A 14326-nucleotide genomic window follows, 5' to 3' on the forward strand; every position below is an offset into this window, starting at 1 on the left:
AAGTATTTCCTGAATGTAGGCAGATAACAGTATTTTAAAAGAGTGACACTATATAAATAAACATGAAATTCAGATTCATATCTAATCTTAGTACAGTTTCACATCAATTAAAACCCTACTATTTGGCTTGGACTTTTGAAAATAACATACCACTTCCAAAATGATAAATATCTATCTGATTAGCCATCACTCTCCCCACCCTAGGCATTAAGTGAGGTCAGACTGTTGTCCAACTTTACAGGGGTTATCTGTCCTGTATGTGCATCATACTACTTCCCCTTGAGCAATACTTTGTACACAGATGATAGATTTCTACAGAACTTCACAACAACAAAACAAAGTTACTACACTTGTAATAATAATAGTTGAAGCAAAGGCTTCTTATTGGCTTCCAGAGACTTCCTCCAAGCAATTCTGTAGTGGTGACCAAAAACCATGGAAATCCACAATAGCTATCAGCAAGAAGGGAATTTTTCTCTGTTTCCTAGAGCTGTGGTTTCAAAAGCATAGAGCAACCCCCTGTTGCTTTTTTTCTTTCTGTCCCTCCACATGGGTCAGGATGTAGGCTCAATCATGAAGCTCTGAGACAGACAGCAACAGAATAGAGTAACTAGAACCCCAAGTTTCTGGCAGAGGACTGAAAATGAGGAAGTGGCAGAGAGGTCATGGAATGGGAGGGGCACAGGAAAGCAATCTCATAAAGTTGTTTACAAACCCCAAGGGACATGCTCAAGTCACTGATGCTCGGATCTGCTCCTACTCAGCATACCAAAACACCTTCAGAACTAAACTATCCAATCAACTAGGTCCCAGACTGTCTAGGTCCCACACTGAGTAGCACAAACTTGAAATAGATCCAAAGAGAACCGCAATCCTTGAAAAGTGAACTGACACTGGAACCATAGACCACAGGTAGATTGGTTATTGCAACCTGAACCTAACCAGGTTGACTGCCTGTTAGAATAAATAGATTGGCATTCTCCATAGAATCTAAGCAAGATCTAGAATGAATCTTCTAAAATAATATTTACAATGTCCATACTATAATCAAAAATTACCCTGCAAAGTGCCACAAAAATTTCAACTTATGTTAGAAAAATAATAGATGAGGCTGAGATGACATCAATATTGGAATTATCTGAGAAAGACTTTACAGCAGCTATTATAAAAATACTTGAATAAGCCATCAGAAATAATCTTGCAATAAATATTAAAACAAAATAGAAGATATAAAAAAGAAACAAATGGAAGTATTAGAACAGTAACTCAAATTTAAAAACACACATACAAATGGATTCAACAGCAAATGCAGCAGAGGTAAGAGTTAATGAACTTGAAGACAGATCAATAAAACTTATCCACTCTAGGGATGTCTGGCTGGCTCAGTCAGAAGAACATGAAACTCTTGATCTTGGGGTTGTGAGTTCAAGACCCACACGGTGTAGAGGTTACTAAATCAATCAATAAACTTAAAACAAATTATCTATTCTGAATGGCAGAGAATAATAGCCGGAAAAAAGGAAAGAAGGAAGGAAGGAAGGAAGGAAGGAAGGAAGGAAGGAAGGAAGGAAGGAAGGAAGGAAGGAAAGGAGGGAGGGAGAGAGGGAGGGAGGGAGGGAGGGAGGAAGGAAGGAAGGAAGGAAGCAAGGAAGGAAAAGAGCTCAGAGATCTGTGGGACAATAAGAAATGTCTAACACTCATGTTATCAGAGTCCTGGAAAGAAAGGATTCTGCATACAGTGCTGAACCAGACAGTGCTGGAAAAATATTTGAAATAATGGCTGAAAAGTTGCCAAATTTGGTGACATTAACCTATAGATTCAAGAGGCTAAGCAAACTCCAAAAAGGTCAGACCCCAAAATATCCACACCTAAATGCATCATAATCAAATAAATGCAATCAAAATCTCATGGGTTTTATTACAGATGTTAACAAGTTCATTCTAACATTCATATGGAAAGGCAAAAGAACTAGAATAGATCAGTTTTGAAAAAAGAAGAAAATTAGAGGAATCACACTACCTATTTTTAAGATTTACCATAAACCTAAAGTAATCAAGACAGTGTGGTATCATAGAAGGGAGAGACATAAATCAACATAACAGCAAAAAGATCCACACAAATATGGCCAACTGATTTTTGACAATGGTGCTAAAACAATTCAACGGAGAAAGGATAGTCTTTTTTATTTTTTTTATTCTTTTTTAAATTGTTTTTTTTTTTCAACGTTTATTTATTTTTGGGACAGAGAGAGACAGAGCATGAAGGGGGGAGGGGCAGAGAGAGAGGGAGACACAGAATCGGAAACAGGCTCCAGGCTCTGAGCCATCAGCCCAGAGCCTGACGCGGGGCTCGAACTCACGGACTGCGAGATCGTGACCTGGCTGAAGTTGGACGTTTAACCGACTGTGCCACCCAGGCGCCCCAAGGATAGTCTTTTTTAAAAAAACTAATGGTGCTGGAGTAATTGACATCTATATGCAAACAAAAATCTAAACAAAAAAAGGATCCTTTCCATTAAAACTTACACTTCATACAAAAATTAACTCTAAATCTAGATCTAAATGTAAAATGCAAAACTATAAGAAAGCATAGGATAAAATGTATGTGTCTTTCAGTTTGATGATGGGTTCTTAGACATTGTAACAAAAAAACATGATCCACACAAGAAAATACTGATACTCTTGATTTTGATTTCATCAAAATGAAAAACTTTTGTTTTTACTAAAGACATGGTTGAGGGAATAAGAGGACAAGCTATGGACTTGGAGAAAATATTTGCAAATCATGTATCTGGCAAAGACTTGTGTCCAGAATATGTAAAGAATGTTTAAAACTTAACCATAACAATCCAAATTAAAAGTAGGCAAAAGACATGAAATGGATGCTTCATTAAATAGGATACAAAAATGATTAATAAGCATGTGAAAAGAGGTTAACATCATTATCCACTAGGGAAATGCAAATTAAAACTATGACGACTGGGTCATAGGGTAGGTCTATTTTTAATTTTTTGAGGAACCTCCACACTGTTTTCCAGAATGGCTGCACCAATTTGCATTCCCACCAACAGTGCAAGAGGGTTCCCATTTCTTCACATCCTCTCCAGCATCTATAGTCTCCTGATTTGTTCATTTTGGCCACTCTGACTGGTGTGAGGTGATATCTGAGTGTGGTTTTGATTTGTATTTCCCTGATAAGGAGCGACGCTGAACATCTTTTCATGTGCCTGTTGGCCATCCGGATGTCTTCTTTAGAGAAGTGTCTATTCATGTTTTCTGCCCATTTCTTCACTAGGTTATTTGTTTTTTGGGTGTGGAGTTTGGTGAGCTCTTTATAGATTTTGGATACTAGCCCTTTGTCCGATATGTCATTTGCAAATATCTTTTCCCAATCTGTTGGTTGCCTTTTAGTTTTGTTGGTTGTTTCCTCTTCCCAGTAGTTGCTAGGAATTTACCCAAGGGATACAAGAGTACTGATACATAGGGGCACTTGTACCCCAATGTTTATAGCAGCACTCTCAACAACAGCCAAATTATGGAAAGAGCCTAAATGTCCATCAACTGATGAATGAATAAAGAAATTGTGGTTTATATACACAATGGAGTACTACGTGGCAGTGAGAAAGAATGAAATATGGCCCTTTGTAGCAACGTGGATGGAACTGGAGAGTGTGATGCTAAGTGAAATAAGCCATACAGAGAAAGACAGATACCATATGGTTTCACTCTTATGTGGATCCTGAGAAACTTAACAGAAACCCATGGGGGAGGGGAAGGAAAAAAAAAAAGAGGTTAGAGTGGAAAAGAGCCAAAGCATAAGAGACTCTTAAAAACTGAGAACAAACTGAGGGTTAATGGGGGGTGGGAGGGAGGGGAGGGTGGGTGATGGGTATTGAGGAGGGCACCTTTTGGGATGAGCACTGGGTGTTGTATGGAAACCAATTTGACAATAAACTTCATATATTAACAAAACAAAACAAAAAAAACACAACTATGATGACATACCACAACACACTTACCAGAATAGCTAAAATAGAAAATATTGCCAGTAAGAAATGCTGGCAAAGATACAGAGCAACAGGAACTCTTTCATAATACTGGTGGGAATGCAAAATGATAGAGCTACTCTGCAAATCATTTTCGAAGATTTTTGTGAAATTAAATGTGCATCTACCATATGACCAGGAATCCCACTCCTATCTAACTCCAGAAAAATTAAAACTCATGTCACATAAAAACCTAAATGTGAATGTTTTAACATTCGTATGTATGTATGTGCATATATCTATATCTATATCTATAATTGGTAAGAAGTGGGTGGGTAGGGGCATGAATATATAGGTATAGTGGGAAGAAGTTTTTTTGGTGATGAAACTTTTGTGTCTAGATTATAAGGGTGGATTCACTGAGAATTTAAAGAGCTAAAAACAAACAAATGAATGTAGTGTTCAGGTGTTTCTAATTTAACTACCAAACACTGGGATTTCATGACAGACCAAAAATAGTATTGTTCCTTTTCCGCTGATAAATAATACACATTTTTCATTTTACAATTTCATTTAAATTGAGGTGAAATTACATACAGAATAGTGTCACCAGATTTAGCAAAAAAAAAAAAATAAATAAATTAAATAAATAAATAAATAAATAAATAAATAAATAAATAAAGGATCCCAGTAACATTTCACTTCAAATAATCATTTGTAGTATAAATGTGTCCCAAATACAGAATGGGACATACTTGTTCTGAATATATATATATATATATATACACACCTCTGTGTATGTGCACACACACACACCCACACACACATTTATCTGAAATTCAATTTAACTGGATTATTTTATTTGATCTGGCAATCCTAATACAGAAAAATGCACAGATCCTAAATGTATATATTTGAATGAATTTTGGTAAATGTTTATACCCATACAACCAACACCCAATCAAGATACAGAATATTTCCATTACCTCAGGTTCCCTATTATCCCCAGCCAGTCAATCTTCATTCTCTCCATGGGCAAATACTATTTTCTTGTGACTACTTTTCCCTGTTGCTAACATGTTTTTAAAATTAATTCATGTTGTAGGAGTCAATAGTTCATTCTTTTTTATTGCTAATTAATATTCCATTGTAAAATACAGCAAATTTTAAAATCTATTCTCCTACTGGACACATGGCTTGGTTCCAGTTCGGGGCTATAAGCAAATAAATATATAAAGTTAAAAGCATTCTTGTGCAATTGTTTTGTCAATGTTTTCATTTCTTTTGGGTAAATACCTAGAACTGATTTTACTAGTTCATGGCTTTAATTTATAAGAAACTGAAAACTACTTTCCAGAGTAGTTATGCCCATTTATATTCTTCCCAACAGCAGGCAAATTGCAGTTACTCCATATCCTTGCAACTTTTACTGTTGTTAGCCTTCAAAATCTTTGACATTCCATTGGCTTTGTTAATTTTATTGTTTGACCATTTTCTATTTCACTGATTTCTGCCGTGATGTTCAGTATTTCCTTTCTTCTACTTAGTTTTTATACACTTTTTTTTCTAGCTAAGATGGAAACATATCGATTTTAAAACTTGTCTTCTAATATAGATTTCCAAAGCTATAATTTCTAAGAACTGCTTTACCTGCATCCCACAAATTTTCATATTTAATATTGTTTTTATTCAGTTAAAATAAATGTTATTTCCAAATATTTGGGACTTTTCTAGACATCTTTTTGTTAGTGATAGTGATTTAACAAAATTGTTTCTTAATGTTTGTTTTTGAGAAACATAGAGTGTGAATGGGGGAGGGGCAGAGAGAGAGGGAGACACAGAATCCGAGGCAGGCTCCAGGCTCTGAGCTGTCAGCACAGAGCCTGACGTGGGGCTCGAACTCACAGACTGTGAGATCATGACCTGAGCCGAAGTTGGACACTGAACCGACGGAGCCACCCAGGCGCCCCTGGTGATTTTTAATTTAATAGCCAAGCATATGGTCTACTTTGCTGAATGTTTCATACATGCTTGAAAATAAGGTCTATTCTACCACTATTGGGTGTAGTGATCTTTCAGTATCAGTTGGGTGCAAATGGTTTTTGTTCAAACTGTCAGTATTTTTGCTAATGTTTTGCCTATTAGTTGCCAAGAGGTTGTTAAAATCCACAACTCTGATTGTAGATATGGCTGTATCTCCCTTTTGTTAGTTTCTGCCTCCTGTACCTTAAAACTGGTATTCAAGGAATATACCTTTAGGATTTTGTCTTCTTGATGAACTATCCTTTCTTTATGAAAAGTCCTTTTTTATCTCCATTATACTCCTTTTGAAGTCCATTTTATCTTCTATTAATCGAGCCACTTGTTTTCTTTTGTTTTCTGTTTGTATAGTCTGTTTTTCCCCCATTCTTTTACTTTCATCTTGTGTCTTTACACTTAAAGTTTAACTCTCTTATAGACAACATATAGTTGGACCTTTAAAAAAATCTAGTTCTTTTAATTGGAGTGTTTGGTTTACATTTAAGTAATTACTGATTTGGTTAAATTTAGGTCTATCATTTTGCCATTTTTCTATTTGTCCTATATATTTTGTACCTATATTTCCTCCTTTCTTGCCTTTTTTTTTTTTTTTTGATGAATCATATATCTTTCAGTATTCAATTTTAATTCCTCTAATATTTTTTTTTTTTTTTTTTTTTGCTTCTGCCTTTCTTCTTTATTGCAGTTGCCAAAAGATTTCAATACATAACCTACATAGACCTGATCAGTCTACAATTAGTATTCCACTGCTTTAAATAAAATGTAAGAACTCTGCCACTCTGGACTGATAAGATTTGGTTTGGTTTTACTTTTTAATTTCAGTACTTTACAGATGTCCTTCTTTTGTCTCATGACCTCCACGGTTTCTGAGGTGAAGCAGTCCAACATTTATTGCTTCCCTGTGTGTAGTGGGTTCCCGACTACCACTCTTGGTTGCTTTTAAGATTTTTCTCTTATCTTTGGTTCTCATCAGTTTTAGCTATGATGTGTTAGGTCTTGTTTTCTTTACATTTATTCTGTTTGGAGTTCACTGAGCTTACTGGATCTATGTATTGATAGTTTCACCAAACTTGGGAAAATTTTGATTTTAACCTACTCATAATTTTTCTGCCCTATTTTCTCTCTCTTCTCCTTCTGGGAATTCAATTACATATGCATTGGACTGCTGAATACTGCCCCCCATGACTTTGAAGCACTGTGCCGTTTTCTTCTTTCCAGTTATTTTTTTAGCCTTTATTCATCAGGACAATTTCTATCCACCTGTCGTCTGCACTCTGCTGTTAGGTCCAACCATTTGGGTTTTTGCTTCCATTTCTCTGACAGCACTCATCTATATACATTCATTACAACTATTGTTCCTAGTCACTGTTGATATGCTAAAGAGACTCAATTTGTTATCATGCCCTAGAAGTGTTAAGATTTGTTCCAGCAGGCAGTTAAATTATGGACTAATCACCTTGATTTCATGGAGGATTGATTTTACATTATGTTAAAGGTTTTGTCTTTAGTTTTAGGCAAATCCTTAGTCCTGGGCATGGTCTCTTCTAATACACAGCCATTCTAGAGATTTGACAGAAAGCCTAAAGTGCTTACCAAGCCTTCTATCTTGACGGGATTCAAACTCAAAACTGTTTTCCCTTGCAATACAAAGCAACAAACTTTGCTCAGATTTTTCAGCCTTCCAGCTATGGCTTTCCACCAGGTTCATGGAGTCTTCCCCTGTACAAAGCATAATTCAGCAGTTAGCTAAAGAATTAAGAGGAGATTCGTATACAGACTGTAAGGCTGGCTCCTCCTTCAGTGCCATCTCCATTTCTAGAATTTCCTCCTCACTTTACAGCTCCTCTAGCAGCCCCCAATTTCTCTGACACCTCAAGCCAATAAGACTCTTGAATTCTAGCCTTCTCTTGAATTCTAGCCATCCCTTACCAGACAGACTGGGGAATGGCCTGAGGGAAAAAGCTATATATAAGTATAGTTCTCAGCTTGCTTTTGGTCATTCCCCAGTGTCTTCAGACAGTTATGTTTTTCCCAGAGTTTATAATTGGGAGGGCTTGTACATTACAAGCTATTCCACCATTACCAAAGCCAGAAGTCCTTCCTTATATAATTCTTCAATGCTTGCTTTAATGCCTCAGAAGAAAACAACACAGAACTGGTACTTAAATGTCCTTGGCTCTCTCCCTTTTTATGTAACAGATTAAAAACAGAATATTTCATATATATTTAAAATACCTTTTATCTCAAACGAAATAAGTCAGAATAATCTCTTGTTAATTAATGCTCCCAGGAAGTAGGGAAGTATATGTTCAACTTCCAATGAATTTAACAAAATTTAAGCTATGGTTGATTAAGCCATGGAAATATTCAGAGTTAGACCAACCAAACTAGCATCTAGCAAAGCTATTTCTGTTATGAACAAAAAGTACAAGACTCTACAGTAGTCATATAATATTATAAATGCAGAGTTGTTTATAACTAGGAAAAAGAATGTGACTACTTACATACATACGGTGGCATATTACTGAGTTAAGTGATATGACAAATCTTGCCTAACCCAATGTCTTCAAACTTAAATTTTTTAAAGCCATATTTTATAGTCATTAAGTTTTCCATTTGTCCACTTGGATGTGAAGATGCTATTTAAAACCAAACAGCAACTGTCCATGGCTGGCTGAACATTTATAATTCAACAATTATATAACCTCCAAAATACAGCAGAATATAAACCACATAATTAGAGTGTCAGCTAAACAAGACAAGGCAATTCAGAAAGATGTCATTTTGTGGCATGTACTCAGCTGAGCTTTAAGTAAGAGGACAGTTGGGTGGTACTTACTCTTCCCACCTCTGCTTAAAGCACTAATACCAACTACTGTCAGGACAATTCATCTTGTGGTCAGCACAGCTGACTTTTAAAAAAGAAGAAAGTTCCACATTGTATAAACTCATTTCATAAGTAAAAACTGCTTTTAAATAACAATATGAATATCTATCCGCAAGTTTTCAGGCTTGGTCTGCTCCATGTGTGTACATCCTCAAAAATCACCAAAATAGCAGCAACAGATGATGATGTCATAAGGAAAAAACTCACTGCCACAGGAAACTAAGTATTATTGAGTCAAGATCTTTCTTCTTGGTCACTTGTTTTATAATTATTAGGTACACCAAAGAACTGTTCATTATACAAATACGGGTATGTGCATATATGACTGAAACTAACATCTAACAATAGAAAATGTCTATGCTTCCATTCCATCAATGCTTTAGGATTCTGCGCTATTTTCTGGTATGGAAAACAGACTTAGCATCTCCATCTCCAATGGATGCATGTTGTCTCCTGTGATAATTAAAGAGTGTAACGGTCCTCCCAAGTCCACAGTACACATTTGCTGCAAAGTGCCTGCTGCAATTTTCTGGTCCTCAGCTCCAACCCTGGCTAAGCCAACACAGAGTGTCTTCTCGGTGACTGCTATTAAGAAGAAGAAGAAAAAGATACTGCCATTCAAATCAGCAATTGCATTATCCTGTCCAACATTAAAATGAACATTAGTACCAAAAGTACATTTAAAGAAGCCCTGAATATCTTAAATCTCCTTAGTCACATATTACAGACCAATTATCTATTGATTTACCTAAGGCTTTTCTAAATTATATGCACTACCTGACATATAAAGCAGTTCTTCCTAACTTTACCCTTTTGGAATTCCAAAGGCTTGCCCTAGTTTAAGTTTTCAGGATTTGATAAACAATTGCCTATATCCATACTCTTTACAACTGATTAGCATTTGTCTTTATTTTGTTTTTAATGTTTATTTATTTTGAGAGGAGAGAAAGAACATGTGCACATGAGCAGGGGAGGGACACAGACAGAGGGAGACAAGAATCTCTGGCAGGCTCTGCTCTGTCAGCGCAGAGCCTGATGCAGGGCTCGAACTCATGAACCGTGAGATCATGACCTAAGCTGAAGTCAGACGTTTAACAAACTAAGCACCCAGGTGCCCCAGCATTTGTCTTTATACAGCTTCTGAGTGAACAATGTTTATTATCTGCCCAAATATATATATATATATATATATATATATATATATATTTATTTATTTCTTAAGACATTTATATTTAATTTTTATTTATTTTGAGAGGGAGAGTGAGAGTGGGGGAGGGGGAGAGAGAGAGAGAGAGAGAGAGAGAGAGAGAGAGAGAGAGAGAGAATATCCCAAGCAGGCTCTATGCTTAATGTGGAGCCTGACATGGCTTGATCTCAAGAAACATGAGATCATGACCTGAGCTAAATCAAGAGTCAGACACTTAACCGACTGAGTCACCCAGGTGCTCCAAACCTGCCTATATTTTTAATAAATTGCTCGATATATGTTCCCAGTGACCAAGGTATACTAGAAAAACAAGAGGAGTATGAGATAAATACACAGATTTGAATTTTTGCTTGGCCACATAATCACCTATGTCAAACTTCAGTTTTCTTTTCATTTTTCAAAACATAATACTATCTTAAATGGCAGTTGTAAGGGATGAGATAACAGACATGAAAGTATTTAATAAACTACAGAGCCCTTAACAGATAATGGGCATAATGACATTACTTATGTTTTTAAGTGCTGACCTTTTCATGATTTTGTTTAGTTGGGAAAGCTGTCTTGATTGAACAATGATCAAAATGGGGCAAATGAGGGGCACCTGGGTGGCTCAGGTGGTTAAGTGTCTGACTCTGGATTTCGGTTCAGGGCATGTTCCCATGGTTTGTGAGTTCGAGCCCCAAGGTGGGCTCCAAGCTGGCAGTGCAAAGCCTGCTTGGGATTCTCTGTCTCGTTCTCTCTCTGCCCCTCCCCTGCTCACTCACTCTCTCTTAAAATAAAGAAATACATGTTTAAAAAATGGGACAATGATATCTACAAGGACAAGCAGGCATGCAAGTTTAGGCTTAAGTGTACAAAATTATGGATATGGAATACCCTTGCAAATTATTTGTTTCATAACTTTAATGAGACCTACTAATGAGAAACAAAATAAGCAACAGTCATTCAAGAATCTCTTCATGTATTTTTTCTATCAAGAGATTGGTGCTCAAAGGCAGTCAGCAACTTACAACAGAATATAATGACAAGTTCTTTTAAAAACCTCTCAATAAATGGAGCACCTGGGTGGCTCAGTCTGTGAAGGGTCTGACTTTGGCTCAGGTCGTGATCTTGCGGTCTGTTCAGTTCGAGCCCCTCATCGGGCTCTGTGCTGACAGCTCAGAGCCTGGAGCCTGATTCAGATTCTGTGTCTCTCCTTCTCTCTGTCCCTCCCCAGTTCTCACTCTGCCTCTCTCTCTCTCTCTCTCTCTCTCACACACACACACACACACACACAAAGTAAAAATAAACATTAAAAAAAAAGAATCTCTCAATAAAGATTTACTGATGACAAACATTTTATTATATACCACGTACTGTGTCTAGATATTATGAATATAAGGATAAATTCTCTTGTTTTTATCCTGAGGAAAACTACTCCCAGTCTCAGTGAGAACAAAGAGAAAAAGCAGAATAAGTATATTTTTGCAGGATAGATCTTACCATAAATTTAGGCTAAAAAGGAAGTTCTGCATTTTACCTATGTATTTATTAACATGTTTACATTAAACCTGATTTACTGTTAACTTGTGAAAAATCCTCACTTTCTTGAATGGTATTAATGTTCCTAGGAAGAACTCCAATATTTTTCCTTCAATACTATGAAATTTAAGTGAAAACTGAAAAAAAAAAAAAAAAAGACAAGAAAAAGTACTATGCAAGCACACTGAACCTGACTTCAGAAGTGGGGGGTGTGTGTGAAGTTGTACCATGTGCACATCTCAGTACAGCAGTGGGGAAACATGAGAACCCTTTTAGGGCCTTGAGTACCTGGCTCTTCTCCTCGTACTCGTTGATTCTGAACAATCTCCAGAAGCTGTCGGGCTGCTTGGTTTACACTCATATACCGAGGAGGTTCATAGATCTTCCTTCCCCTGTAAATATAAAACTAGATGCCACTGTCCTCAGCCATGAAATTACATAACACGTTTTTAATGCAGTTATTCCCCCAGGAATCCTCAGGTACCACAGTCTACATGGTTTGAAGCATTCACACATTACCCATTTAAGTATACACTAAAACATGAATACCATAATTGTTTAAGTTTAAGCTTTTTTCATTGTTCTACTTCAAGTGTCCTCTGATCTCCCCGAAATGCTGGCAGAAATAAAAGTCCAACAACTTAATGACAAACGTCTAAATCAAAGTTACTTTTATTTAAAGCGATAACCCAGGCAAAAACAGTTCAAATTAAGCAGCAATTTGTTCTAGATCCTGGCTTAACCAGGTTCTATCGTGTTCATTTTTATTACCATGTTTAAACCACATATTCCTCTTTTCACTTCTTCCTCTAAGAAAAGTAAACTAAAGTGGTAAATATCTAAAAATCTTGGAGGGTTAGATATGTTTACTTCTGATACCTCAAAGCCTACCACATCTGCCCATGATCATAATAAAAATACTGTTTTCATAGCTTACAAAACAGTTCATACAGATTATCTTACTGACTCCCCAAAAAATTCTCAAAGTCAGCACTGTCCAAGAGAAATATGATGCAAACCACAGAGTTTTAAATTTTCTAGTAGTCATATTAACAAAAGTAAAAAAAAAAAAGGCAAAATTAATTTTAACAATACTATTTTACCCACTATATCCACAATGTTGTATTTCAACATTTACTCCTATAAAAAGTATTAAAGAGATTATTTTTGTACTAAGTTTTTGACATCTGCTATTTCATGCTTATAGCATTAATTCAAGTGTTAAATTTTCATTGGAAATACTTAATCTGTATTTAAATTTCATAAAATTCATGGTTGCAAAATATTTACACAGTGAAGTTACTCCAAATATACTTTTCTAATAACTGAGTATTTTTATTAATTAAAATTAAATTATGAAGGCAGTTCCTCAATTACATTAGCCATTTTTCAAGCGCTCATTAATTATATGTGGGTAGTAGCTACTGTACTGCACATTGCCTCGATAAGCAAAAAAAGGATTTTAGCACTCATCACACATAGGAGGCAGACTCGGAAACCAAAGTAGCTTGCCTAAGAGCACATAACCAGAGGCAGACTCAGGACTCAAATCCACGTCTTCTTCTGACCACCAATTCATTAATTCACACCACAGATATTTACAGAGTGCCTATTAGGTGTCAACCACTGTCACGGTCCTGAATCCATGAGATCTATTGCTGATTCCACTCCATCACACTGCTTTTCACGTCATAAGATGAGGTGATTAATTTTTACCAGTTAAGGAAAGCTAATTTTCAACAATCTTTAGAACCCATGTCCTTTAAGTAGAATTTATTGTATAAGGAATTAGAAACAGACATAAGCATTCTCAGAATAAGAACTTACTTGATTAGATTTTCCAAAGACTGCTCCTTTACTTTGATGTCTGTAGGAAGTGAAAAATAGTTCTAATTAACTACTTTATCCAAAACCCCGTGTGTCAACTTCGGTAGACTCATTTAAATTTGGGGGAAGCGTTTTTGTCAAGTCTCCAAAATATTAATTTCAGAGCTCATGTCATTCTTCCGCCACACTTGTATCCATCTACTTTTTTATAGAAATATACAGAAGAATGGAAGCTTGTGGTGTGTAAAGGTCATTAGTTAGAAAACAAACATGAGGTGGCCCTAAGACCATCCTGAAAGGATCTAATTTCCTCTTGGAAAAGAAGACACAGGAAAGAGTTAGATAAATATTGGCATATACACTACCTAACAGCTAATCCAAATCTTTGTGTTCATTTCTACTAGCTGGTAAGTGCACAGACCCAACTGAGAAGTCTTCTTATGTTCCTATTCTTAACCTATTTTTCAGGCACTAGAACGTAAGCTTTAATGCATGTAATGTAACAGAAGAAAACTTTCACCACATTTTGAAAAGAAACCTTTGCTCTCTTGTGAATGGTTAAGACATGTCTAATAACTTGTAAATAAACCCTTTAATACCCAATATTCATAAACAGCGCTTTCCCAAGCACTGACTGCCAGGTATGGGGCTACCACAGAGGCCAGAACACACATAATCTCTGCTCTCATGAAGCCTGAAATGCAAGTGTCACAAATCCTTGATTCTTTTTACTTCTTAATCACTGATGCTCAGCCACACAGTTTGGTAAAAGGTAAAAAAGCACAATCACTCCACATCCTCACAGGAACTCAGTATACAACAGCAAGAGCAACAGCTGCTTCCTGTTCTACATGCTAA

At 36.2% G+C, this 14326-nt stretch overlaps 1 protein-coding gene across 4 annotated transcripts in view; it reads right to left on the reverse strand.

The window, feature by feature from the left end:
• The window catches only part of DPH5 (diphthamide biosynthesis 5), a 55001-nt gene that overhangs the window by 10305 nt on the left and 30370 nt on the right, over positions 1-14326 (reverse strand). For 3 of the 4 annotated variants that reach the window (XR_005788799.1, XR_005788798.1, XR_005788800.1), the window contains exons 6-8: positions 13469-13508; positions 11930-12033; positions 7620-9498 (exon numbers count right to left, since the gene is read on the reverse strand). Coding sequence is in view for 1 of the 4 variants with exons in the window: in XM_040471118.1 (XP_040327052.1) it covers positions 9293-9498; positions 11930-12033; positions 13469-13508 (350 nt within the window). In the remaining 3 variants the exon portion in view is untranslated. Of the gene's footprint in view, positions 1-6686; positions 9499-11929; positions 12034-13468; positions 13509-14326 lie in introns of those variants that run through there. The other variant, XM_040471118.1, reaches the window with a different exon arrangement.

This window comes from Herpailurus yagouaroundi, unplaced genomic scaffold (genome assembly GCF_014898765.1).
Source record: "Herpailurus yagouaroundi ecotype Mexico unplaced genomic scaffold, PumYag 77, whole genome shotgun sequence".
Taxonomy (NCBI): Eukaryota; Metazoa; Chordata; class Mammalia; order Carnivora; family Felidae; genus Herpailurus; species Herpailurus yagouaroundi.